Source organism: Panicum hallii, chromosome 2, assembly GCF_002211085.1.
Source record: "Panicum hallii strain FIL2 chromosome 2, PHallii_v3.1, whole genome shotgun sequence".
Taxonomy (NCBI): Eukaryota; Viridiplantae; Streptophyta; class Magnoliopsida; order Poales; family Poaceae; genus Panicum; species Panicum hallii.
The window spans coordinates 6,360,189-6,388,007 of record NC_038043.1 but is presented as its reverse complement, the minus strand read 5'-3'; the positions used below and the strand labels follow the sequence as shown (position 1 = coordinate 6,388,007).

At 42.9% G+C, this 27,819-nt stretch overlaps 3 protein-coding genes across 3 annotated transcripts; 2 read left to right on the top strand and 1 right to left on the bottom strand.

The window, feature by feature from the left end:
* Nucleotides 1–3,424: 3,424 nt before the first annotated feature.
* On the top strand, nt 3,425–4,437 carry LOC112880406 (agamous-like MADS-box protein AGL29). The gene has a single exon (XM_025945015.1). The coding sequence runs from the start codon at nt 3,462–3,464 to the stop codon at nt 4,410–4,412; it is 951 nt and encodes a 316-aa protein (XP_025800800.1). The 5' UTR covers nt 3,425–3,461; the 3' UTR covers nt 4,413–4,437.
* A 13,629-nt stretch (nt 4,438–18,066) lies between these two features.
* On the top strand, nt 18,067–23,701 carry LOC112880407 (KH domain-containing protein SPIN1-like). Its single transcript, XM_025945017.1, has 7 exons — nt 18,067–18,301; nt 18,430–18,518; nt 20,158–20,309; nt 20,557–20,676; nt 20,794–20,910; nt 22,076–22,219; nt 23,067–23,701. The coding sequence occupies exons 1-7, from the start codon at nt 18,222–18,224 to the stop codon at nt 23,208–23,210; spliced, it is 846 nt and encodes a 281-aa protein (XP_025800802.1). The 5' UTR covers nt 18,067–18,221; the 3' UTR covers nt 23,211–23,701.
* Nucleotides 23,702–25,700: 1,999 nt separating this feature from the next.
* LOC112880408 (ethylene-responsive transcription factor ABI4-like) lies at nt 25,701–27,123 on the bottom strand. The gene has a single exon (XM_025945018.1). It carries the CDS (start codon nt 26,922–26,924, stop codon nt 26,115–26,117), a length of 810 nt encoding a protein of 269 aa, XP_025800803.1. The 5' UTR covers nt 26,925–27,123; the 3' UTR covers nt 25,701–26,114.
* Between the last annotated feature and the right edge of the window lie 696 nt (nt 27,124–27,819).

Below are 27,819 nucleotides of genomic sequence, written 5' to 3'. Positions count from 1 at the left end.
TGTCCAGAGATCATATGGTTGGTGGTTATGTGGACGTGGGAGGTATCAGGAATTGAAGCCTATGTCCAGAGATCATATCAAGCAGTTCTTCTTCGACGTAGATTGCCCATCAGACCAAAAAGGATTCTACAAGAGTATGAAAATCCTAGAGCGCATACGGCATACTCAACATTTCCTTAATGCAGTCCACCACCCTCACAATTCGACTATCAGATTGTGGACTTGAGGGGAATCAAGATTTCAAGCTTAAGGCTGAGAATTATGTGAAGCAATTGTTCTGATACTGCTAGATTACGTATCAGGCCGGCTTTATATTTTGACTTTGCCTCTTTCCCTATGAAATTTCTAGCTGTTTCAGACAAACTGCTAATAACGTGATAAGCAGTCATAACAACTAACATTCCTCATTGGAATGACTTAAGTAGTCAAGCATCAACCAAATGTGAACTAACTTATTGTGACATTTAACTATGAAGTTTTTTTTTACCAGCAAAAAAAAAACTATGTAGGCTTTTTGGCACACATGGAAAATTATGTCTGGCCATGTGGGTTATCAGCAGTTATCCTAGACCAATGTTATATGTATCCAGAAATTCATATTAATTACGATGAGTCATACAAAAATTAATAGCTATATGCACATGTTGGTATGTAAGTCAGACAAGTCATTGAACAATATGCTTATGTGAATAACTAGCGTCAATATTAACTTTGAACTAAAAAGTTCACGAATGGTTGGTGGAACTACTTATGTTTGTGCATAACAAGCACTACATGTGTATGCTGCAACAACATCAAGACAAGAGACTATAAATAATAGTATGCACTTCTCTATACCCTTGGCCGAGTTGTAAATTAAAGCTTGAAACAAGCAGTTCTCAGTTTTCTCTAGAAAATGTTGTGCATGATGCTAGCAAAAAGCAGTGTATTTCTTGGTGGCGATGTGGGCATCGGAGGCATCTGAAATTGAAGCTTAAGAATGAGATCTACTTGGAGCAAGCCCGTAGGATTTGACGTATGCTGAGGTATATGATGCTGTTCGCTGGCCTCCTCAACTCGCGCCGTGGAACGCACTGGGCAGACAGCGGGCACGGATGGCTTTCCGATCTGACGCCAGGGATGTGCGGCAGCAGCACCCAGCACAAGAGCGAAGCCTTCGTCCTCGGAGCCGGCCGTCGGCCGGTGAGTCGTCGGGACTGGTAGGCGCCGCCGCCGGTTGGTCAAGACACGGTGGTCGTGGTCGTGGTGGCGGCGTGGGCGTCGCGCTGATGGGCACATGCTCTTCTGCCCCTCATGAGATCATACCATCACTGCTGGACTGCTACTGCAGCTAGCCATGCATCCAGATGCCAATGCGCCGAGTCTTTTTGCTGGTGCTAGCTCTGTAATGCCTCTGGGTTCGTTGTAGTACACTCCAACCCTAGAAAGCTTTTCGCCTCAAATAAAGCAAGAAATATCCGTGACAGAAGGGGTAAACGTAGAGGACCATTGGAGCCGTTTGCTTACTTAAAATCACTGAATCACTATAGCTTGCAGACCTTACTTAAGGTGACTCAACTTGAACCACGAAGCCTTCAAATAGTTACATATATATCTAGTTCATAATGGCCCATAAGGCCCATGGCCCAAGTGCCTATTGTATTGTATTTCACTTGTACGTATATACCAGAACTATAGAACAGTGTGTGAGCTAGACATTTTCCTCTCATTATCGTGAAGCTTCTAGCAAAATGGACCTACAGAAATCATCTAACAAGGATCACAACAGGTTGTGCTCATCATGCCGGCCTGAAACAAATCTAGCTAGGACTGAAGATTGACATGGAAGTCCTGTAGGAATGGGAGACATGGGAACTTTGTTAATGCCGGCCTGAAACAAAGTAAGAATAATATACAACACGCCTTTTTTTTGCTAATGGAGGAATCGAAGGGGTTTTTTGCTAGGAAGCCAGATATGTCACAACCCAGGAGCCTATTATTACTGCACCTCCATCACTCTGATAGATATAGTCACAAAGCTCCACTCAGGTTTTACTATTTAACTGTGACTTCGTTGGACCGTGCAAGAGGCAAATACGTATTATCAAAAAAAGAGAGAGGCAAAACATGAAAACATCAAGTGAAGTGCTGAAATGGGTCAAGGTTACAGTATTAGGGTGGTGTTTAAAATTTAATTTGACTTAACACCGTACCTGACTTTTTCCCAACAGCAAAGTTGCAGTACGGAGTATGTTGTTTAATCTAAGTATGATGTTCGCATAAGGAGTTTTGGTTTAGCTGTTCGAAAGCTTGGTCAAAACCTCTGTTTTCAGCCTAGATTCAGAATTTGCCCAAGTCCCTAATCCGTGTCTGAACCCTGAAGTTCAGATGGTTCTAACTTTTGGTTTTGCTTAAACACATGGCAAAAACCCAAACTAAATATATACTTCTGTGTTTGGTTTGGACATTTTGTTGTTAAGCACCACAGATTCAAACTCTAGATCTTTCTAAATGTTAGCCAAAATTTGTTGAACCAAACCAAAAACTCTGAATCTGAACCTTGATGGAACCGGTGCTCTCGGGTTGGTTTGATTCAGTTTAAGTTCAAATCCTTGCACCCAATAGAAAAACTATGAATACACAAAATCTAGCCCTATCTCCTAGCTACAACATCTATTTCAAATCTCGAGAAAATTCTACCGAAAGTCGTTGACTTGGAGGCCGGGACGAACTCTGAACCACCCAGTTCAGGTCGGTGTGCTCGACCCCATCAGCACTTGCGCTCTCTTTCTTCTCTGGCCAGAATCCCACGATGAGAACTAGGTCCACGTGTGCGCCACGTCACGGCGGACCTCGTGGGGATAGAACTTGGACGGTCAAAGCCGGGCGCCCATTGCCTTGACCGCGGCCCACTGCTGGTTACTATCGAAATCATTAGTTGATGGGAGGATTACAACCAGCACACATGAAAGTTCCAGTTACAGTGTGGCTGTATTATATTCCAGAGCATTGTAACCGAAAAAACTTAACTGCATTCCGCATTAGCACAATATATATATTTGCTAAAAAATCTACAAAAACGTGTTCCTGATGTAATAATGTGGAATCCAGCTATAATCTTTGCAAACAACATACATTCAAATAATCTTTGCAGATCATCTTAGCTTCCACTTTGATCCCATATTTGTTCCAGTGCCAGTTACATAATGTTGCTGTATTATTATTCCAGATCATTGTGATCCAAAAAATGGACTAAGTTCCATGTTCACACAGTCAAATGCCTTCCAAATATAATAATTTGGAATCCAGCTATATTGATCCAGCACGAAATGACACACATTCAGATCACTGCAGATCTCAGTTTCCACTTTTACCCCATGTATCTGCCTATATAAACGCTTGTCTACCAGTTTACCATTGCATACTATCCCCATCTACAGTACAATACTCATAAGGCTTAGTCAAGAAACCTCATAGTAGTCATGGAGATGGAAAAGGGTAGTAAGAAATCCAAGAGACGGAAGAAGATCGAGATCAAGCCGATCGAGAAAGAAGGAGCGCGTCAGGCATGCTTCTCCAAGCGCCGGCAGGGCCTGTTCAAGAAGGCTAGCGAGCTCTCTATTCTCTGTGGTGCCATGGTTGCCGCTGTGGTGTTTTCAGCCTCTGGTAGGTCCTTCTCCTTTGGCCATCCCTCCTTTGATGATGTTGTGAACAGATTCCTCAACCCGGTCGCTACCGATGCGCCTGCGCCGGGCGGTGCAAGCCATGGTAATGAGGGGTCCGTGACAGATGGTGTCAGTAAGCTGAACATGGAGTACTTAGAGTTGGAGCAGTCGCTGGAGGCTGAAAAGAAGAGGAAGGAGAGGTTGCAAGAGGCAACCGAGAAGGAGATGGGTGGACGCGTGATGCAGTGGCTGAATGCTAATATCTTTGAGTTAGGTCTAGATGAGCTGCTGGAGTTCCAGACGAAGCTGGAAGAAATACAAGCTATTGTCAAAGAGAAGGTCAATGAGGTGATGGTTGAAGGAAGGCAAACTCCAAGGTCACTGCCACAGCCACCTATGGAGGTAGCTTCGACCTCCCAGAGTGCCAATCCCAATCCTATGGCTTCCTCCTCAGCTCCGAGTTCAAGCATTGCTCTGATTGATGGATTTCAAGTCAACGATGATCCCTTGCTTAGTGGTGGTGTCGTCCATGGGGTTGGTGGCCTGGGGAATTTCCCCAACAAACCAAAATCTTGGTTGATTGCTACAAATTTAATATGTTATGAATTGTATGATCATCAGTCCTACATGCATGTACTGATCATTTACAATAGGGCACAAGTGTTGTGTACCTTCATTTCTGATGTTGTATCTGTGTCACCAAAAGATATCTATGACTTGTTGTCAAGATGTAATCTAGGGAGTTGTTACCCTTGGAACTCTATGTAAAACTTTCTCATATGTATGGTACACTTCATAGTAACGGATCTGGTGATGTGATGTTTGATGTTTGCACCTTCCCAACTGCAATGAGATGGCTAGCAGTTGCTGTTCCAATGTTTTCGATGCAATTGCACATAATCTCTAGTGATTTATGTACTTAATGGTGTGCGACAACAGGTAATATGAAAAAAAGCTGGGTATGGTCTATACTACTCCATCTTATGCTTAAGCCATGTGCACATGATATTTGGCTAAAACTTTCAGAAAATTCCTGTATCCAGTGGGACTGGATTACGTATTCCTGGTTGGTGACCACTAAATACTTTTCCTGAATTTACCTCTCGCTCTTTTGACACAGTATAAATCCTATGATGTGCTTCCAGCAAATTTAAAAACCTATAGATTATTTTATTGGGAAATGCCATATGGCTTGCTATATATTGTTGTGGGTTCTGGATTGGAACAGGAGGCACCGGAAACTCATGCCCAAGGTTCAGTCGGTAAGCTTGTACGTGCTTCTTCTGATTGGCCTACAGCATGCACCAAAGGAAAGTTGATCTGGTGTATGTCTGTGTGGTAGTACCTCAGCACGTCGCCTGCATCGGCAACGTCGATGTCAGTATGTGTGGTGTAGTTCTACCGGCCATATGCTGTGGGCTGAGCACCTAGAGCGAGCTCATTTGGTTGCAGCATGGGCTCAAATTGCCTGGACTCGGACACCTTCTCGGCAGTTGCCTATGTGGTGTTTAGTCGCAGTAAGTTTTCCTGTAACAGGTATCTGCTGTGTTGCCCCAGCCAGGCCGACGAAAACCATTAGACTGAAGGACAGTAAATAAAGTTTGAAGGACTCGGAAATCTCCGTATATTTATTTCATCTCTAGCTTCACTTATTAGATTGTGCAAATGCCATCCTGTAGAATTTATGAGCACATTCTGAACGTCGCAGGTAAGTTGCCAAACATTGCTTGTAAAGAATTACTCAAGCACTCACTTCAGTCTTAATTTAGATGGTTTGTGCATTACAACTCTTTTATTTTGTTTTTTTTTTGTCTATGTTCCATTACACCTATATATAAATATCCACTCCGGTGACCAAGGATGATGTTCCAATTTTGTATAGAGTTCAGAGAACCATGTTCGTCCTCCGGTCCTCCCTAAATTTCGAGTAAGACAGAGATCAGAGCCAAGCGCCTAAGCCCAGTAGGAATGTGAGGCATCATCAGGGATCTTGGTTTAGAATAAACTGGAAGTTCTCTCTCCATAGAATCAGATGTAACCAATGGCTTAGGAAAGCCGAGGCTGGACCTCTAACCTTTGCAGAGTACTAGCTAGTGACCGGAAGTTGATCCTCGATCAGGCATTTGGACCGCTCTGGCTGGTTGGTGAAGATGCATGCTAAGTACATGGTACTTCTCGCTACGACCGACGACCTTGTTCGCTGAAGATCTAGAGAAAGCTGTTGAGCTATTAACATTACGTACTTTTGGCCATTTAATTACTTTCCATGAGCAAGACATTCCTCTTTAATTAAATTATTTTCTTTCTAGGCTTTATTAGTTTACATAAATGGAAGTAGGTTATTGTTACTAGTCGACTCTTTAAGTCCTTACAGTCGTGAACAGACGGCAGGACTATGGGATTAGGGTGATAGTGTCCTGTGGCCAACGGCAAAGGCAGAAGTCCCCCCTTATTGTGAATTGTTTTGGTGACAGCCGACAGGTGTCCTGGATGGTTGGTGCATTACCACTTTTTTGTTTTCTTTTGTCTATGTTCTATTACACCTATATAAATGACCACTCCGATGATGGAAGTGGATGTGCTATTTTGTACAGAGTTCAGAGAAGAAAACTCAGCCCTCCTTAAATTTCAAGAGTTGAAGACAGCGATGGATAATGTCCAGTAAGAAAGGGACGCATTAGGGATCCTAGCTAGCTCAAAATCAACTGGAAGTACTAGCTCCGAAGAACATTTATCTTGATAGCTAATAGGAAAAGGAGGCATCAGCAACTCATGTCCAAGCTAATGACTTGAAGTTGGTGCCCATTAACCAATGTCAGTGCGCTTTGTTGATCAAACACGCTCACCCGCCACTCTGCCATTCGGACCGGTTCACCTCTGAAGCTAATGTGGAACATGTTGATCTTTCTCTCCGTAACAGTTCTTGAACTGCACTGCACTGCAGCACTGCTATTAGCTGCATTTCAAAGTAGTCTATGTGATCTGTAAATCACCACGCACGTCCCACGCATGCTGGAGAATATGTGGGCTGACCGATGTGAGAATTGAGGAATCTGGATAGGCCCCAAACCTAACAAACCCAACCACAAAGCGCAAATCATATTTTGATTACGGATCATGACCTAGGAAGGATGCAGTGAACAGATTCTTTATCTTTCACCATGATCACTACTTTTCTCTGCAATTAGTAGGCTGATATTGTCAAGCTAGGTAGAGGTTAGGGAATTGTAGTATTTTTAGGGCAATTTGGTGTTGTTCGTGCTGTTTGGTTTATGGTCTTTTATGCTTAAGTGTTTTCGATCTATCTGTATCCTTAATTTGCATCTATCAGTCATGAGTTATCACATTCTTTCATCTTTATGACGGGAAAATAACGGGAGAAGTGGCAAGCAGGTGGGCACTGGGTAGTCCTACGGGGATAAGGCTTCACTAACTTTATCCCAGATTGGGGTCCCACGTGTCAATGACCCAAATGCAGAGGGATAAAAGTTAGAGGAACTGTTTCCATCCTATGGCATCCAATCCATGACATGTGGCAAAGGTACGTGTGGAATTAAATATCCTTTCTGTAAATATTGCGAGTCAGATATTTATACTGCAGGGTAATGACCTCGCATAATGGATCAATAATTCTGCGAATCATAGACCTGCTTTGCATGTATCCATTCTTCTACCATTTTTATATATTAGATATATGAGACAATTCCCTGGCCGTGGTTATATATCTGGGTCTCAGCCACCAAATCAATTTGTTTCCTAGAGTGATGGCAAGAAAAACAGAGGAGAATATGAACAACACAAATGCGCGATCCATCCGAGTTATGTATCAGATATGATTGATGGATTTCAAGTCAAACGATGATCCCTCACTTAGTGGTGGTGTCCATGAGGTTGGTGGATTGGGGAATTTCCCCAACAACCCAAATCTTGGTTGATTGCTACAAATTTAACATGTTATGAATAATATGATCATCAGTCGTAGATGCATGTACTGATCATTTACAATAGGGCACAATTTACAATAGAGCACAAATGTTGTGTGCCTTCATTTGTGATGTTGTATACATGTCAGGGGCGGATGGGGGGGTGTAGGGGGGGCTCGAGCCCCCCTACCACCCTGGCTCACATGGAAGCCCCCCTACAAATTTTGAGGATGAAGAAAAAGAAATGAGAAAATTTTGAGAAGGAAGAAGAAGGAAGGAGAGGAGGGAGGAGGAAGAAGGAAATGAGAGCACCCCCTAGCCCTCAATCCTGACTCTGCCACTGATGTGTGTCACCAAAAGATATCTAGCTATGATTTGTTGTCAAGATGTAATCTAGGCCGGAGTTGTTACCATCGGAACTCTTTGTAAAACTTTATCATATGTATGGTATACTTCATAGTAATAAATTTGGTGATGTGATGTTTGATGTTTGCACCTTCCCAACCGCAATGAGATGGCTAGCAATTGATGTTCCAATATTTTCGATGCAATTGCACATAATCTCTAGTGATTTATGTACTTAATGGTGTGGGACAACAGGTAATATGAAAAAAAATAACTGGGTATGATCTATACTACTCCATCTTATGCTTAGGCCATATGCACATGATAGTTGGCTAAAACTTTCAGAAAACTCCTGTATCCAGTGGGACTGGATTACGTATTCATGATTGGTGACCACTAAATACTTGTTGCTGAATAACTACCTCTCGCTCTTTTGACACAAAGTATAAATCCTATGACACAAAGTATAACTTTCATAGTTCATCTAGCATCTAGTGAACACAGTATTATAATTTTGCTCCCTTAGCATTATTTTTCACTGGGGATATAAGTCGACAGAGGGACAAGACATTGAATGGAGAAGACACAACAAATGGTACTGCAGCAGAGGGGTAAGGCCATCTGCTGGGAGAGGATTTCGTTGGACCTTGCTGGTGTCAGAATTCTGAAGGTAGGCAACGGCATGTTTTGGGATCAAAGCAACGATGCAGCATTAGGGAAGAATGGATCATGCTGCAGGTGGCGATAATCGCGTTTAACGGTGGCGGCCGGTTTGTCGAAAATTTTGTTTAGTAATGGAATTTTTCTAAATTTTGTTCGAAAGAAAAACGATAAATCCGATAATTTTTTGAGAAATCTAATAAACACGTTTATCGGCGACCTCCGGTTTTTTTCCTTTACCGGTAAAGTTAACCCTAGGTAGTTGAAGGCGCGTCAGGTAACTATATGTATATTAGGTTGGAAGATGAGGCACCGGAAACTTATGCCCAAACCTCGAGAGAAGTACTTGATCTTGGTTTGGTCTACGAACATGAAAGAGGTACCAGAAATGTGTAGCCGAACACTAGGCTTGAACTTGTCATCCATCCACCATCTGCGCTGCAAACAAGAAAGCCACTAGTGTGTTACTGCTGTCTAGTGGCATCCTTCAATAGATCAGCTCAATTAGTTGGACGGCACAAAAATGATTAAATTTCCCAAACAATAAACAGTTGTTCATCCATCTCTCGTTCCATTCCTATTTCCTATTGTTGCAGTAAGATCACGTGGTTATGCCTGGAGAAGATGCCAAGGTGAAGCTGAGGAAGCTGGTTATACCCCCAAGACGTGAATCAAAACCAAGTCTATGGACCTTCAAGTTATTTTTTTCAGTGATCTTTTTTATAGTTTGACCTAGCATCTAGTCAATAACTAGGCACGTGGAATTGTCAAGCTACATGAAGAAACACTTGTAGATTATTGATTCTACAATTAATTCATCCCAATATTTCTTGAACAAAACTTGATTGTGTGCGATCCAAAAGGCTGGAGACGATTCCTTTTTCTAAAAAAATATTCTTGAACAAAGCATCAGGGAAGCAGAGCAGCAGAGGCTCATGACCTGTTACATCCTCGCCATGTGGCTATCATCAGCATGATATTCAAGTCCAGTTGAATGTAGAAAGGTGAGTTCATTGTAGATTATCCATGATGTAATAATGTGTCTTGTCTAGTGTCGGGCCTTTAGAATATTTGTGGCAACCAATGGTTCTATTAGCAAAAGAAAGCATCCAAACGGTGTCCTAGGCCACATATCACTAGATAAGAAAAAACTTTATTCCAATTCCAAGGTAGGGCCCGCGTAAGGTTGTTGAATCAATTTACCTATATATACATATAGAAATCAAGAAGGTCTCTGCCTATCATAATGCATGATCCTATTTCTCTCTGACATTTATCTTGCTAGTAGGAAAAGGAGGCACTAGGAACTGATGCCCAAAAGACAGTAAGGCATATCGTGCTGAGATTTTCAGGTGGGGCGCATATTGTAATTGAGGAACACCATGCCATCTAAGAGCTCGTCCTGGTGATCCATACGCATTTGGAACTCTTAAAAGACTCTGTCAGGCAACTAATCGCATCATGCTAAGTGATGATTGTGTAACTACGTTGTATCGCTGGCCATGTTTGGCTGTTAATCCTCCTCTCTTACACCCTGATGGCTGATGCATTTGGGATGTGAGAAATGGACTCACTCTTCAGTCATGAAAGTTTCTGTATACTCGGCGCATTGTTTCAGTAGTGTGTGATGACCTTGATTGGTTTGTGGTCCCACTCTGACAGGTCGTAAACCACTCTGATAAGGACGCGATCGGCCACTGCCAATCGTTCCCACAACAATATAGTTCAAAATGAAAGGATCCAGTACATTCTATGGAACGATCCAGTCCAAAATGCCGTGATGATGACTACAAAGCAGTTAAAATGCCATTACGTTAAGCATGAATTATCTGTCGGTTGTGTTAGTGATGAAATCGCTGTCCATTTGCACAAATAATTGTGTACAGTACGCGCTCAATAAATCAAAGTCAACTATGTAATCTTAAAGGAAAATGCAGTATTCACATGGTAACTTCACGTTTTGTTGTAGGTATTTTTCCCTTTTTTTAAATGTATCTATATTCTTAATGTCCAACTTCAGCCACATAAACACAACTGATTCCTTCATCTTTTATGAAGAAAAAAATGACGGTTTGTTGGTCAGTTCAGTAGTTTGTATGTAGATGTTACCACTTACATATGAGTGTTAACAAGACTATACATAGTGCAGGGCAGTGACCTCATATGGACATATGGTTGGTGGATCAATAATACTACGAGTCATATCGACCTTGCAATCATACATCATGCTTCTACCATTTATATAGACATTAGATAGGATCAAATCCTAAGCCGTTGTCTTTTGTGTTGCATCCAAATCTCGACCATTGAATCGATTTGTCTCCTAGAGTGATAGCTAGAAAAATAGAGGAGAACATGAACAGCCCAAATGCCATGATCTATTTGGGTTGTAGAATCACATAGGAAGACGAGGCATCAGAAACTTATGCCCAAGTCTTCAATGAATTTTTTGAGCTTAAGATCTGCATCCAATCCGAGAAACACATGAAGATAGGGTAGCTGAACACAAGTGATCATGGACAAAGGATTCAGAGGTAGAGGTTATCGTATTGGCCAGTGGAAGTGACATCCTGTCTACATAAGTTTCATGCAGTACTCTCATTGTAACTTCATATTGTTGTAGGTGTTTTTGCTTTGTAGTTTTATGGTTAATTGTTTTTTTATGTATATGTATTCTGAATTTCCATATTCAGTCACATAAATATAACTGATTCCTTCATATTTTATGAAAAAAAACGGTTTGTTGGTTAGTTTAGTAGTTTCGGATGAGCACAACAACAATAGTGAAGTTCCAAGAGGATATCTAGTCCTATGGCATGTACATGATCCGGGTCTAGAAGCACGGGTTCCAGTCCAGTTGAATGTATATTGGTGATTTCGTTGTGTGATTCTCCATGGTCTAATAATTAACAATGTGTCTTCCCTTTCGTTGAGCCTTTATTAGGATCCAGAGTCTGTCCTCGGCCACACATCACCAGTTAGACAAATACTTTATTTCAAGGAAGCGCCCTCATTAGGTCGGTCCATCAATTATGTCGTGAGCCACATACCTTTCAAACATACAAATTACTACAGTCTACACGCTATATATATTAGATACCAACAAGGTCTCTAGCCATGGTCGTTTTCAGGAGCACCTGCACTTGTATGTAGCCCAGGCCAACCACCAAGTTGATTTGTTAGCTTCACACAGTGGAGCTTGCTTCTATTCAACCATAGACCATGCAAGATCCTCTTTTTATAAGGTTTATCTTGCTAGTAGGAAAAAGAGGAATCAGGAGCTCATGTTCAAGATGTTCCCCAGGATACTGCGCCCAAATTTTTTGGTCGAGCAGAATTTACCTTGGTCCTTGCCGATATCAAATTCCGGCTAGTGTTGTCATGTCATGAGTTGATCTTGTACAGATGCCACCCTTTTCAGAGTCTTCGCGATATACTTGTATCACGTGTGTTAGTGCAAGATCTTCAAAGCTTTAGGAGTTAGCCTCAAGATTGCTCTTGTATCTATTATGTACTGCATGTTCGAATCAATGGATCTTATGATGTTATTTGGCATCTTATGATTTTTCCTCTTGAATGGATCTTATGATGTTATTTGGCATCTTATGATCGATTCTTTCTCATGGAACACCCGATGCAATTTATCATGAATGCAACACTCATGTTAATACACCCTAAAGCATATTAATTTAGTTAGAAAATAATTGTTTTTCATATACTAAATACTGTGACAATTAATATAAATGTTGGAAAAAATTTAAAAATATGGAAAAATCCTTGCATTAATTACCCTAAAAGAGTGCTGCTACTGAGGCAGCTATGTCAGTCTGTGCTACATTGTGGTCCGCTCTAGAGTTACTGTCAAAGGTCTCCTCCTGATCTGTAATATACGCAGAGAGCATGGGATACATAGCAAGCACAACTGCACAAGACGCTTACTCTGGATGCTCTTGTCTCGTGAATTCAGCCCAGTGGTTCTTCCTCATTGTTTCTGTGGTACTTCGTCATGCATTGCAGTTTCAGGAGGCAAATACACGTACGTGCTTATACAGGTGCCACCATACATGTGTTTCAGTTCGATTATTCTCCCAATTCCCATTTCAAATTGAAGAGCATGCTTCAACTTCAAGATTCAGGACACCCTCGACATTTGTTCTAGCCTCCTCATTTTTAGTTTTCTCCCTGGACTTCACCGCTTGTAATTCTAATGGTAAGACCGCCGTCCTGGTGAACTTACATTTGGCAACTTTATTTTGTTCATCAGAAAAAAAAAACTCTTTTCGATCATTCCCCAATAACTCCAGGTGAACTTACCTTTAGCAAAGAATATCGAGTTCAATTCTTTCGAGCACCCTCAAGGATAATTGCTCTGACTTTATTTTATTTCTACGTACGCACGTTTATAAACCATGGAATATGTTCTCGTGATACACGAGATGAAATTCAGTCAACAAGACTCAATTGCAGAACTCGGTATGTACTAGAACCAGTAGATAATTTTTGGATTTATGTTTCATGCCCAGTAAGACAGTACCCATGAACCGAACAACTGAACAAGCATATCACAAACTGTGGAAGTGAGATCATGGACAAGATCTAGTTCATCGAAATTAACCTGCTTGGGTGATGCATGCTGTCGTGGTGCAGGATGTCTACTTTCACAGCAGCATTGTTATTTTTTTCTCAAGCATGCAGGAGAACTGCATATCTTTGTATTAATAGTACGGCAACATTGCCATCACGCTGAAGGTCGCCGGGATGGTCAGAGCCCAGCCGGCCATGGCATCATGTTGCATCCGTGAGTTGGACAATGAGAATGTCAACCGATGGCATCATGTTGCAACTAACCCAAGCCTTTCACGGCGTCGTGGTGGTGGAGACTGCTCCTACCATGCCATGTGTCATCATTTAGAGAGAATCCAGCTAATAATGTAGCAAAGGAACTTTGAATCTTTGTCCTTTTATAGATATTAACACTTGGGAATCAGTTAACGATGACTTTACTACAGGGCAGTGATTTCTATATGCTAGTTGGTGGACAGGCAATTCCGTGAGTCAGACCTTGCCAGCATGCCACCAAGTTGATTTGTTTCCATATAGTGCTAGAAAGAATTAGGAAACTAAATAAGGAATGTGAACAACAAATGCCATGATTTGGTTGTTGTAGAATTAGGTTGGACAAGGAGGCATCAGAAACTTAGGCCCAAACAATGATAGAAGTACTTGAGCTTGAGTTGTTCACCCAACAGGAAAACTGAAAAAGATAAGTATAGTAGCACCCATACCCAAGGCGGTGAAGCAAAACAAGCACACAGAACTTCATTTTTTTATATATTTTGACCTAGCATATATATAGTCAACAACAACAGCAATTGTTTCATGTTTCTCTGTAAGCACTATTTTTCACTAGGGTGGTGTTGTCAAGCTAGGTGCAGAAACAATTGTAGATTATTGATTCTGCAATTAAATCATCCAAATATGCCTTCATCAAATGCATCAAGGAAGCAGACCAGTCACATCCTTTGACAGGTGGCTATCAGCAGCATGAGGTTCAAACCCAGTTGAATGTCCATTGATGAGTTTATTTTAGATTACCCATGATTTAGTAATGTGTCTATGTATGCTGCTGCCGATCCTTTAGAATATTTATAACAACCAATAGTTCTATAGCGAAGGAGAGCATCCAAACGTTGTCCTCAGCACATATCACTAGGTAGGAAAAACTTCATTTCAAATTTTCAATGCAGGGCCCACGTAAGGTTGGTCAATCAATTATACCGTGATCCATATAAATTTTCAACATATACATTACTACTCCCTCCGTCTCAAATTATTATTTGTTTTAACTTTTCTAGATTTATAAATTTTATTATGCACCTAGACATAATATATGTAGATGCATAGAAAAACTATGAATCTAGAAAAGCCGAAACGACCAATAATTTAAGATTTAGGATGGAGGGGAATACAGTACAACTTACCTATACATTTAGATATCCACAAGGCCTCTGCACATATATGGTCTTTAGGAGCACCTGTGTCATATATAGGCCTAGTGGCCTACCACCAAGCTGATTTGTTAATTAGTTTCAGTTTCACACTGACCTTAGCTTGCTTCTGATCGAACATAGAGCATTTTGAAGAAATAATGCATGATCCTTTTTCTCCGTGACATTTATATTAGTAGTAGGAAAAGGAGGCACCAGGAACTCATTCCAAGGGACACAAAAGTAGCTAGCAGGAGCAAAAGGAAACTGATGCTTATGTATTTCTTTAGATCTTCCTTGCATTGGGAAACCTGCAAGACTAGATGTATATATGGTGTTGTGAACCAGTAGCTCAAGTTTGTAAACCACCTTCCCAATCTTGGCCAGGACTCTATACGAACCACAATATTCGAAGGACAGAGCTTGTGACTGGCACGGTTAGCCACTGATAACTGTGCATATGGCTATTTGAGGAACAGCTTGCTTGTCATCAACTTCAAAAGAGCTCATATTTATTTTAATGCGAACGGACCTCTAGCTGACTTCGTTGGATGGCTCTAGTAGCATTTTTCAGATCCTGGATTCTACTCCCCGTGGAAGCGAATTTCAGACTTAGGTCAAAAAAATCCCCCTCATTAGATAGGAAAAGTCCCGAGCCTTATTTTTTTGTGTTGCATTACGGTCTCAAATACTCAATGATCTATCACTTCGAGTGAGAGCCAAAAAAGTTGAGGCCGAAGAATATGAACAAGAAATATAATGCCACGATATATATGGTTGTAGAATCATGTAGGAAAAGGAGGCATCAGAAACTTATGCCCAAGTTCTCAAGGAAATGTAATTTGGGCTAAAGATACCCGTGCCATACAACGCGAAAAGAACAACAAGAAAGGGTAGCTGAAAGTGATCCTGCGTTGACCAAAGTTTTGGAGGTAGGGCAGGCAGTTGGCACTAGCCAGTACAAGTCCCGTCTTGAAGTCCTCCCACGGAATTGCCGGAGCCCTCCCTACAGCGTGGCCAGCTCAACCTTACTAGCACGTTATGTTCATAGGTTTTTCTAGTGAAAGTTTCGACGTTTTGATCAGCAGGTCTCTAAATTGAATATTTTTATTTGTTTAATATATGTTTAATACATGTGGCTCAAAGCATGAGGCTCAAGTACATCCTGTTGAATGCATATTGGTGGTTTCGTTGCGTGATTCTCCGTGGTTTAATAAAAATTGATGTGTCTTGTCTACCGTCGAGCCTTTAAGATGTTTATGACAAGCAATATTTCCATAACAAAAGAAAGCATGCATGTTGTCCTCAGACGCACATCAGTTAGCATTTAGCAAACAGCCAAACACATTATTTCAACCTTTTAAACATACTCATTAGTCAAGTCTACATGCTATCTCTACTACTAATAAAATGGTAGTGTCTGCGTCTCCCACCCGTGGCTTCTCCGGCAGAGCCAAGAGGGGCAGACCCAACATCCACCGATATCTCTATCAACAGGCGCCGTTCAGAATTCAAATCTGAGTACGGTCAGGAGCGGCAGCCTGCGCATCCCGACAACTTTTATGCATAAGTTATACATAAACTTTTCCTTTCCTTTTTTATATAATTTTATTTTCCTAACTTACGTATGTTCTAACTTTTGTCTTTAACCTTTTCATTTCTTTGATTTCTTTTATCTTGAAATTTTGTGTCTAAACATTTATTTCCATGTTCTCTATCTTAGAATCTTTCGCTTGGATTTTTGTGGCTGCCGAACTTTTTTCGGAGCACCTGTGTAACTTGCGTGCGTGCGTGTGTGTGTGTGTGTATAGCCCAACCACCAAGTTGATCGTTTGTTAGCTAGTTTCATACAGAGCTTGTTACCTCTATTCTAACAAAGAGCATACAAGATCCATTTGTTTTTATTTCTGTAATGTTTATCTAGCTAGTAGGAAAAGGAGGCGTCAGGAGCTCCTGCCCAAGCTGTTCCCAATGCCACAGCGCGCAAATCTTTTGGTGGAGCAGCATCCTCCATGAAGTTCGCCAGCCGGTGCCGGTGCCGGTGCCGGTCCGGTGCCGGCTCTTGCTATTGAGCGGCGCTTACCCGCTACTGGTGAAGCTATGGCACTCTGTGCTACATGGTCATCCGCCAATAGAGCTACGTAGTACCAAATTTCTGCTTCTGATCTGTAGCAAACGCAGAGAGCGTAGGATACAGCAAGCACAAGACACGGCTTGCACAGGACGCTTGTCTCGCGGATTGCAGTTTATGTGGTTCTTCCTCATTGTTTCTGTGGTACTTTGTCAGGGGTTGTAGAGGCAATGCAAGTATACACGTGCTTATGCAGGTGACGCCATTCATGTGTTTCTCAGTTCCTCATTCCCATTTGGGCTGCTCCAAATTGAAGAGCATGCTTCAGCTTCAAAATTCAGGGTACGTACCCATGATATTTGCTCTAGCTTCGTCGTTTTCAAATTGCTCCCTGGACTTCACCGTTTGTATTTCTAATGATGAGCCCGCCAGCAGCTTGGTGAACTCGCATCGGGCAACTTGGTTTTCTTCAGAAAAGTTTCTTTCTGATCATTCTCCAACTGTCCAACACCTCCGCACTCCGGGTGAACCTGCCTGACAAAGAGTATCAAGTTCATTTTCTTCGAGCCCCAATATCAATTCGCAGATTTGATTAGCCTTTTCCTTTTCTTCCTTTTTTGTGTTTTTTTTATTATTTTAGGAAGAGTGGATATAAGCGTGGGCCCTGAGTGCTGAAAGTTGTTGTGTCCGTGTGGTGCTCGTATGGGCTGATATGGGAACATATAGGCTAGATGGGCCAAAAGCCCAAAAATAACGTTCTGGCCTTTCAATGTTTTCTAGGTCAAGAGGCCTCCTCAAGCTTAGTTTGCCCTTGGCTGAGGTGCTAAGTATCTCTAGTTTTATAGTAATTGTTTGTGATAAAAAAAAGTTCAAATGTATGGATGAAAACTTTATTAGGTCAGCCTTTGTCATTTTTTATTTCTAGAACGTCTAACATGGCTGTGGAGTAGTGGTACTGAAAAGCATTGTGATAATGGAGATACAATCCCTCGTTAGAGGACTCGCATCATTTAGAGAAAGGTTAGAGTTCACAGCTCCTCTCCATCAGTGGACCATAAGGCAACAACTGTGGGGCAAGGGAGGCATGGTGGAAAGGTTATGGACGGTCAAAGAGGCGGTGATGATACAACAATGCAAATAGATTTGATGATGCATGTGAAAAAATCATTAGCCCATGAGTTGGAAATAAAAGAACACGTAAAATGGCATTGACAAAAAAACTCAATATATCGATGTCGAATAAGAATAACGGGTGTCTGCATATTAGCACATAGAAAGAGGATAAATCGTGTTGAGAGAGCACATAGGAGCAAACCAAGGCAGTGTATTCACTGGGCTGGCCTTTTCCTACTTGAGCAACAACCTCTCCTCTTTTCCATCGGAGCAAGCTTCACTTTATGCAGCAGCACCTGCAGGCTACAACCTAAAGCAGCAAGACCTTTCTACCACCTCACACCATCAACCCTTTCTTAGTATTTGTTTTCCTCTTCTGGGCTGGGTCCCTCTCCCTCCTCTCTCTATCATCACCCTCCTTCCTCTGGAAGGAAAAAACCTCTCCCCAGCGCTCGCTCTCTCCGTCCCGGCCGCCACCATGTCAGGCCTCTACAGCCAGGGCTTCTCCCCTGCAAGAACCCTCTCCCCCCAGATTAGAAGCAACCCCGATGCTGACAGGTACTACTGATTTCTTATCCGATTGCTTCTTACTGGTTCTTGATCCAAAGATTGCTCCTCCGGCTGCTTCTTTTCCCCTTACCCTTGTGATTAATTGGTGGTGCGATTCTTGCTTGACTCCTTTGCAGCCAGTACTTGGCCGAGCTTCTTGCCGAGCATCAGAAGCTGGGGCCCTTCATGCAGGTGCTGCCGATATGCAGCCGGCTGCTCAACCAAGGTGAGATCTTTTTTATCCCTCGCTTACTGTTGCTTGCGGATTGGTGAGAAATCCTTTTGCGGATGAGTACTAGACTATCGGAGAGGGTTTCTCTGCAATCGGGATTGGGGAATCGCCTGAGCCCAATGCTCGGATGGCTGCTGATCTTTTCTGCAGCGTATGTTTTGAGGGGGGTCGTGTGTGGGATGATTGGATAGTTGGCAAGCTGCCATCTTGATTTTTCGCAACTAGCACAGAACAATCTTGTTGGTCATATTGACCTGATGAATACCCGGCTGGGAATTGCCAATGGATTGGCCTTTTAAGTGATGCAGCGAGTTGTTTTGACTTGCTAGCAACTTTTGTAATTTGTTCTTGGTTGATACTTGATACTAGTTCATAGACAATCTGTAGATGTAAATAGCTATGAGCCCATTGAATGCGGAAGGTTCTTTTTTGGGGATGGACATCCATTGTTGATTGCTTCTTCACCGCTTGCATTGTGCAGTGTTATTAGTTTGGTTGTATGTATTACACTACGTTGGGTTTCAATCATCTTGTTTAGAAAATATAATTAATTATTTCATTTGGGGAAATCATTTCGAGGATAAATACTATGCACTCAATGAGCTAGTATTTGATATGTTTCTTTTTTTCCTTTTTGTGGTGCTATTCGCAGCACCTAATGCATCTTTTCTCTATTTATGTAGGCTGGAGCTTTCATACTTATCCACAAAAGTTGAAAACATCCTTTTTTTATCATGCATGAGGCTTCATCTCCTTTCCTATTTTTCAAGCATGGCCTATAGTTTTACCTAAGTAAATGGACTGGATAACCACTAATTTTCAGTTGGAAAATGCTGTGCATACGGCTGGATCACACGACCCCTGTGTACGACCAGCACCGGCGCTGTTACTGTTTGTGCACTGAGCGGTGGGCTGTGACTTGGTCCGTTGGTCACACGTGTGGGTCATCCATCCTAGTCGTATGTGTAGCAAAGTCCTTTTCTGATTAACCACGTAGCTACTTTGACCTTTTTCAATATTCAAAACAGGAAGTGACCTTTTCCCTTTAAAAAGCCTTTATACGAGGCCAAACTGGCTTTTTTAGGATGCTGATTAACAAATGCAAAGGGAACTGTAGTTTACTGTAAGATTGCTGCATTTAGATGGAAGGACTAGACACCTCTTACAGAAACTAAACCCTTGGGCTCCCCTCAAAAAGATCAAGCTGTTAAATTCATGCAGTACTACTTCTGAAAAAGGGTTTTGTCCTTTGGTCTTAAAATATGAATATCATATCTTATGTTAGATTGGTATTTTCCTCTTCCTGTTGCATATATGGATTTTTGAAAAAGCCCATCATACTATCCATCAAAAAGGGAAGTTGAAGGCACAGACCAGATTGAAGTATACAATTTTAGTTGACCATAGAAGTATATATGATACTCTGGATCTACTGCTCACAAGGAACCAGTTTTACATTATGTAACATTGGACATGTTTTTCCGCTTCTACTGTTTCCTGTATATGTGTTCCATACTGCACTATGATTTTGATTTTAATAAACAGTAACATTTTGTTGCAAATTATCGAAGCCTTCCTGATTCTGACTAGTAAGTTGGCTGATTCTTTTTCTTTCATCATTTGTATTACATAGAAATCATGCGGGTATCAAGCATGGTTCACGACCATGGATTCAGCGATTTTGACAGGCGCCGGTTTAGAAGTCCCAGTCCTATGTCTTCACCAATTGTCCGGCCTAATCTACATGGCAATGGATTTGGTCCTTGGAATGGGATACCCCAAGAGGTACGCATAATATGTTAATCAATGTAATAAAATTCCTATTTTAACATGTTTTGATCTCTTCAATAACCATCTTTTTTATGTGTTTTTTAATTGTTTTGGATTTTCAACTCTTGTTACATTCTGGTCACAGCTTTACAATCATGCGGGCTATGATTATCTATCAAATGTTATCATGTTCTGTAGTGAACATACCTCAGCCAGGGTTTGTCTATTTCATAAATAGTAATTGTTTTTTTTAATATAACAGAGATTGGGCTTTCCTCCTCCTGGAACAAGTATGGACTGGCAAGGAGCACCACCAAGTCCTGGCTCTTATATTGTGAAGAAGATTATACGCTTGGAAGTTCCCGTCGACTCCTACCCAAATGTATTGCCTCCCACAACCTGTGCAGTTTATCCTTCAGCACTGAAATTTTTCTCGAACGATCCTTCAGCACTGAAGGATGTTTCAGTTCTAATATGTTCCACTTTCAAATTTCTCCAGTTCAATTTTGTGGGGCGCATTCTAGGTCCAAGAGGTAATTCTCTAAAGAGGGTGGAAGCATCAACTGGCTGCCGTGTTTTTATTAGAGGGAAGGGTTCCATCAAAGATACAGAAAAGGTAATCAAAATGTTATATTTCGTAATCGTATCCCACCTATGTGCTTGTGTAATTTATGATATCTTAAGTTTAGAAAGGTTTTATAGCCTGTTGGATCAAGGAGCTTCTTTAACATATTTAATGCAATGTATGGTTACGGAACTCTACAAACTACATGCCACTTCAGTTTTTTTTTCCTGACTTGTAACCCTAATGTTGTTCAACTAGTCTTGCTTGCCTCTGACCTTTGCCATCACTGCAATGGGTTAAACTTTGGTATTCATGATCTTCAAATTCTTGCCTGACTTGACCAGCAAAACTAAAAAATATAAGGACAGGCATAACATTGTTTTGGGTTAACACTTCGGTACTGTTCAAGGCAGGTCACATATGCATGTTGCCTTGCTCATAGATCTCGGTGTTGGCTTGGGACCGAGTGACAGAATGTCCTGTTCAGGATTCGAATCCTCCCATGGCATTCTGAGAAAGATCATCACTATGATGTAAGGGCGTATCTGGGGAATTATTTTAATCTTCCACTAAAGAATATCCTATTCTCCATCTGCCATCACAATTTCGCAGTCTTTGTTTTTCCATCATACCGTTGAAGCATCATTAGTTTTGGGTGTTTACATCTTTTTTCCCAAACTGTACATCTTGGGTGTTCAATCCTAGATGCACCTGTATTATGAATATCCATTAACCTTACTAGAGCCCTCTTTTGAAGAAGGCTTGAAGAATCACATCCATTTCCTGTTATTTTCCCTCACTATCCCATGTCTTAGACAATCGATACCTTGTAAAATAGTAGCATTTAGTTATCTATTATGGTCAAATGTGTTGGATTAGTGCAATGTCATATTTTGTTTAGAAACTCATGATATTCACTTATGAATGTTATCACATATATCTGAATATCATATATTAGTCTGTTTGGATGTCTGTGTTTTCTGCTTGCAATGCCTTGTGGTTATCTTTGGGAAGGCAGTATTACCTCCTTAACTTATTGTTATCATTACATCATTATTGGGATAATCAAGAAGTCATATTTATGATTCCCATCATTTAATCTTTATTACTTCATATTTACAACTCATATGGTCCTACTGCTCCATTTTCTCTCTTCTTCTTTATTGTTTATTCCCCAAGACTATACAGTTAGACATTTTTGTTTGGATTGCTTTAGGAGGAGAAGCTTAAAGGAAAACCTGGGTATGAACATCTAAATGAGCCACTGCATATATTGATTGAGGCTGAGTTACCAGCGAATATCATTGATACAAGACTGAGACAGGCTCAAGAAGTCATGGAAGAACTGCTAAAGCCAGTGGTAACTTCTTTTAGTGTATAATAAAATTCTGCCTGCAGGGTCCTCTTCTGCGATAGGAGGAGTTTGTAGGGGTACTCTTATTTGAAGTCATGCAAGAATACATGATCCGTGCATTACTTTATTTTGAAATATTTGGATATTTATCACTTCAAATACTTGTCAAATTTCCTTTACTTGGTAAATTGCTGTTAAAGGCTAGTGGTACTTTGCATCACTTTGTATCCAGTGACTAGTTGCAGCTAAAATGAAGTTTTGTTTTATGTAACTTTGCAATCTAAAGTTTACAATGAAAAGAAATGTATATCCCAAAACTTGAAGGTGCTGTAGTGCATAAATTCGGTGGAAACTTTCTCAAAATATAAACCATTCATACTTTTCCCAGAAAAAAATTCAACTGCATGTAAATAATAATATTCCCTGAAATAAAGATGAGTGGCATGTTGGGGCATGTGTAAATCTCCCTCAAAGGATACTATGGTATTATGGTGTCAAAGGTGCAGAGTCCATGTCAAGTATCACTTAACTGTTTGTGGCTTGTGGGGTATTAATAGGTTCAGTAGAGAACACATGGCTATTGACTTGAGAGAGCCAAAGAAGAAATGGCATGCTAAAATATGATTTTGTTGACTTGTGTCATTTTATAATCTAGGTTTGGCTAATTGCGAGCTACATGCTGTTTGTTCTTTAAGAGCATTTATTTCCCTTTCACTCAATGTTTCTGAAAATTGGTTTTCACCTACCATGCATGTAATGTGCATATATTGTATTTTCCTTATACTTTCCTCTTTAAGTTCTTTTGAAAATATGAAACTCCTTCGAAGTAAATACTTGTTTTCCTTTTATGTAGGACGAGTCACAAGATTTCTACAAAAGGCAACAACTGAGGGAACTGGCCATGCTAAACTCAAGTCTGAGAGAAGATAGTCCTCATCCTGGAAGTGTCTCTCCTTTCAGTAACGGTGGCATGAAAAGGGCGAAACCGAGTCAGTAGCTAGGGAAGCTGCTTCTCCACCCTTCGGTCCTTCAAGGTGCAGCATCAACCAGGGGCTCTCGAGTCTTAAGCCTGTGCTGCTTATATCGTGGGTGCTTGTGTAAGAAAAGGTATGCGTTTGCTGGATGGTTAGTCTGGTATCAAGCGCATTTTCTCCTTCGGATAAGGAGAAATCAATGGCTGTTGAACCGTCTGGATCTTGTGTGGATCCAGGCGTGTTGTTGTAAGGTCATGGACATTCATTTTATTCGTTATTGACTGTTTAACCCTAAGTAGCTTGTGATGCTGAGGATAGGTGATTTCAGGGGAGACTAGGTAAGCCTGAGAATGTGATCTGTTCGTTTAGGTGTTTAATTAGCTTGTATTAGTCCCCTGTTACATTATGGAGTTGGGAAAAAAAACCAAAAGATCATGGTCCACTCCACTCTATGATAGTTTGATGATGGCAGGTTTGAATGGACAATGTGAAATCAAAGTGCATTGCACTCGTATGTGGATTCCCATGTTTTCATTACAGAAGATCATGGCCCACTCCATTCTGTGATAGTACAAAGGGGATCCGTGGGGATTCAATTAATATGGATTCTTAAAACAAACAAATGGCTAGGTTTCATTCTACAAATTGGGTTGTTAAAGTTGATATGCATATTTTGACCAGAATAAGGTAGTGTGCATCTTTACTTGCCCATTTGCTCCTCCATTCGGTCACAAATAAATAAATGACGTTTTGGTCACAACGTTCAGAATTTACAATCTATTCATTCAATATTTCTCTTTTTAGAAGACAAGCGTTTCGTAATCTTTCAACCAGTTTCTGTGCTTCATAGAATTTTCCAGCTTGTTTTCAATACTCAGCAGCTTGATCAAACCAAAGCTTCCACAATTTCTGAATCGCCCTGCTACAATTTGCAAATTACAACTTCTCTTGTTGTCATACGTTTATAAAAACATAGCAAAATTATATTATATCAAGGAAAGTCCATTTTCTTAATTTTAATAAAGTTTTTTTGCCCGGAGCAAGTATTTTATTTTAGACGTGGACCATGAGCCACGGTAAAAAATGAAAAAAAAAATCTAAAAACTGCGGGTAGTTTTGGATGATGGTAAGATGGCATGCACCCGCTAACTCGCTGAACAAACATTGATGACCAAGTTAACGGGAAATAAAACGGTGAGTACTTCCGCATTCGTTTGGAGTGCCAGACTGCCAGTACAGTAATCAGGAAAGTTCATCCTGCCATGGGTAACACATGCACAGATGACCTAGGTGACGTGGCCTGACGAGGTAACCTCAGGACAGAAGGAAGAGTCCCACCCCCACCCCAGTGCCGTCCTCGGAATGCGTGATGGCAGCAGCCAGCCAGCCATGCCCGCAGCGCCCACCAACGTTCAGCGGCGGCCGGCGGCGTGTCGGGGCTTTCCCGCGGTAGGGACGCTTTGGCAGGTTGCAGGGAAAGCTGCTGCAGCCTGCCCGTGGGTTTCAGTCCAAGTTGGCCTCTCTCTTTGATACTTCGTGCCAGGCCCAGGCATGGTCGTGGATAACGCGTCCAAGTTGGCCAACGGGATGGCCGACGGGTGACGCTGCAGGAAGCGGAGAAGAGAGCCACTCGCCTAGCTAGCTGCGAATAATATACGGCCATGTATATGTATTCTAGCAATGCGAGTATATAATTGTAACGTTTGATTCTTTTCACCCCTTCATTATATATTTATATACTCCCTCTATTTCAAATTGTAGGTCGTTTTGGCAAATCAAGATACATAATTTCTGCTATATACTTGATATATATTCATATCTATATACATAATAAAAATTATATATTTAAATTTACCAAAACGACATGCAATTTGGAACGGAAGAAGCATATGGTTATATGTGTGGAGCCAGGGCAGAGAGGGTGGAGCATGAGAGGTCAATACGACCTCGAGAGATATTCGCGTATGAATCTCAGATCCGCTTGCAAGTCGGATGAGCAAGATTACTCCCTATATCTATCTGTCCTGAGCATGACCATCTAAACGTTGGTGGATTCAATCAAATGGGTGCCCTCGTAAACAGCCCTCCCATCACTCGTACCTTCCTATTACTCGAGAGTTTTTCAAAGTCGTTGGCCATTAGCAAAAAGAAAAAGGTCACTCTTGAATGTAATTTCTTTCATTCTTGAAATCATCCTATAACACATCGATACTCTTCTTTCTCAGTATCGTGTCAATTCAGAGAAACACATGAACAAACTTGTGACAAAAATGAGCTTTTTATTTGCAAACAAAATTTTGTCACAACTCTTAGTTACATCATCAACTGGTAACTGTTCTGTTCTCTCCTTTTTTTTTTTCTTCCGCTCTGAGCGCTGGCACGCAGTGACGCAACGGACGTTTAGATCCTGGTGTCAGGAGCTTGCGCTGACAGAAAGCGCAAGCCCGCCCGCACGTGCGCAGGTTAACCGCTCGACCACACAAGTCAGGGTCCAAGTCCAAAGATGGATCACATGTACAGACTACAGTACAAGTCTTCTTAAACAAAAGAACTCATAACTTTCACTGCCACAAAAACTGCAGGAGGATCCAACCGAAAAGCCACAAACGGCTGCAACAGCAGCAGCAGCAATCTCGCAATCTCCACGGCGAGAACATTGCCCGGATCCAAAAAAAAAATTTGTCAACGGATATTATTTATCGCACATCAAAAGGGTTCATCAGATTTTACAGATCAGATCAGTTCATCGTCCGCTGCAACTTCTAGCAGCAGCAGCAGCAGCATATGTACACCATCATCATCAGTTCATGAATCAGAGAGAGTTACAGAGATTGTCGACACTAGCATCGATTGCAATCACGACTCGGGGAGGAGCCGGTAGTAGTAAGAGATTCAGATTGGTACCGAAGCCAAGAGCGGTGGGCGGCTCAGGCGCGGCTGGCCTCCTCGGCGGCGGGGGTGCGGAGGGCGGGGACGCGCCCGCCGCAGCCCGACCGCTTCTTGCGCTTCCCGGACAGCAGCGCCCACACCGGCAGCGGTGAGAACGGCGGCGGCGCAGGCGGGGAGGCTGAGGAGGCCGCGCCGCCCTGCTTCCCGGTCTCCGGCGGCACAGGCGGCGGGGAGGGCAGCCGCTTCTTCGGCGGGAGCAGAGGCGGCGGCGGAAGGTACTGCTTCTTCGGCGGAAGTAGCGGTAGCTGAGGTAGGCGTTGCGGGGGCGGAGGCGGCGGGCGAGGGGGCAGGGGCGCGGCGGGCGGAGGGAGCGGGTCGCTGTCGGCGGAGGGCGGCCGGTTGGTGGAGGCGCCCGGCCCGCGGATGCGGAGGCGCGCGGCGTCGTACGCCGCGGCGGCCTCCTCGGCGGTGTCGAAGGTGCCGAGCCACAGGCGGCGGCCGCGCTGCGGGTCGCGGATCTCCGCCGCGAACCGGCCCCACGGCCGCCGCCGCACGCCCCTGAACCGCACCCCCTCCGCGGCGTCCTCCTCCCCTCCGCCGCCGCCGGTCTGGAGGAGCACGCGGCTGCGCTTCACGCTCCTCCCCGCCTCCCCTTCCTCCTCCTCGTCCTCGTCCTCGTCCTCGTCCTCGCTGGAGGACGAGTCGGTGGCGTCCTCGTCGTGCACGATGATCCGCACCACCCGGCACCGCGGCGCCGCAGCCGCCCTCGCCACCTCCCTCAAGTCGCCCTCCCCCACCACCTCCTCCGCCGCCCTCATCTCTTCTTCCTTCAGGCTAGTAGGGTCCATCCCCACGCCTCCGCGCCTACTCCTCACCCCATGGAACAACAGCACCGCCTCAGCCCACGATCGCGGCGGCCATGGGCAGCTCCTCAGCTAGGCCTAGGGTTCCGGCGATCGACGAATCGGCGGGTTTCGGTGGGGGGGCCGAGCGGGAAGAGAGAAAGCGAAGGGGAAATTGGGGACGGGCCTCGAGGGGGCGAAGTGAAGGGGAGGAGTCGTCTTTAGCCGAACAGGGGCGGGGGGGGTCAGGGGCGTTTCGGTAATTCCGCGGTGGCGGTGCCTTGCAAGGAATCTCCGCCTCAGGGCGGGGGGTGCCCACGTGGCGGGGCGGTCGCCGTGCGGGGCATATTCGCTGCGGGGGCCGGGGGGACGGGAGGAGGGGAGGCGGGGGAGGGCGGAATGACGGGGGTGCCCCTCGGGTCGGATCTCGAATATTCGGAAATTCAAACGGGGGCTAAACGAACCGGGTGGGGGGGTGCGGGTGTGGGAGAGTTTTCGGACGGGGGACCGTTTCTAGAAGCTGGGCTCGGGCAGCTTCAGCTTGCGCATCAAGAAGAACTGGCGACCTCCAGGAGGAGAAAAATAATGGGAGCCCCCGTGACATGATTGTATGTGATTCGGTAGTTTAGTGATGTAGGGTTATCATTGAAATTAACATACTAGCATTTAAGATGGCCGAAATGCCCTTCGAATAAATAAGCAGAATTAGATGTGTTAAGTGACTTGTCATGGACATGGACATGGACCCCTCAACTTGATAGGGGTTTGAGTGGGATATATTTCCGGAGGGCAAAATCGGAATATATATGTTTATGTGTGAAAACGCAATGGGTGAAAACTAACAAATGTTCATACTTGAATGTTAGCAATGAGCATGTCCTTTTTTGAAGAAAAAAGTAGT

Coding starts and splice junctions, on each gene's coding strand:
- LOC112880406 (XM_025945015.1), top strand. CDS start 3,462: ATGGAGATGGAAAAGGGTAGTAAGAAATCCAAGAGACGGAAGAAGATC.
- LOC112880407 (XM_025945017.1), top strand. CDS start 18,222: ATGTCAGGCCTCTACAGCCAGGGCTTCTCCCCTGCAAGAACCCTCTCC. Junction 20,677..20,793: donor CCGTCGACTCCTACCCAAAT/GTATTGCCTCCC, acceptor AAATTTCTCCAG/TTCAATTTTGTGGGGCGCAT. Junction 22,220..23,066: donor AAGAACTGCTAAAGCCAGTG/GTAACTTCTTTT, acceptor CCTTTTATGTAG/GACGAGTCACAAGATTTCTA.
- LOC112880408 (XM_025945018.1), bottom strand. CDS start 26,924: ATGGACCCTACTAGCCTGAAGGAAGAAGAGATGAGGGCGGCGGAGGAG.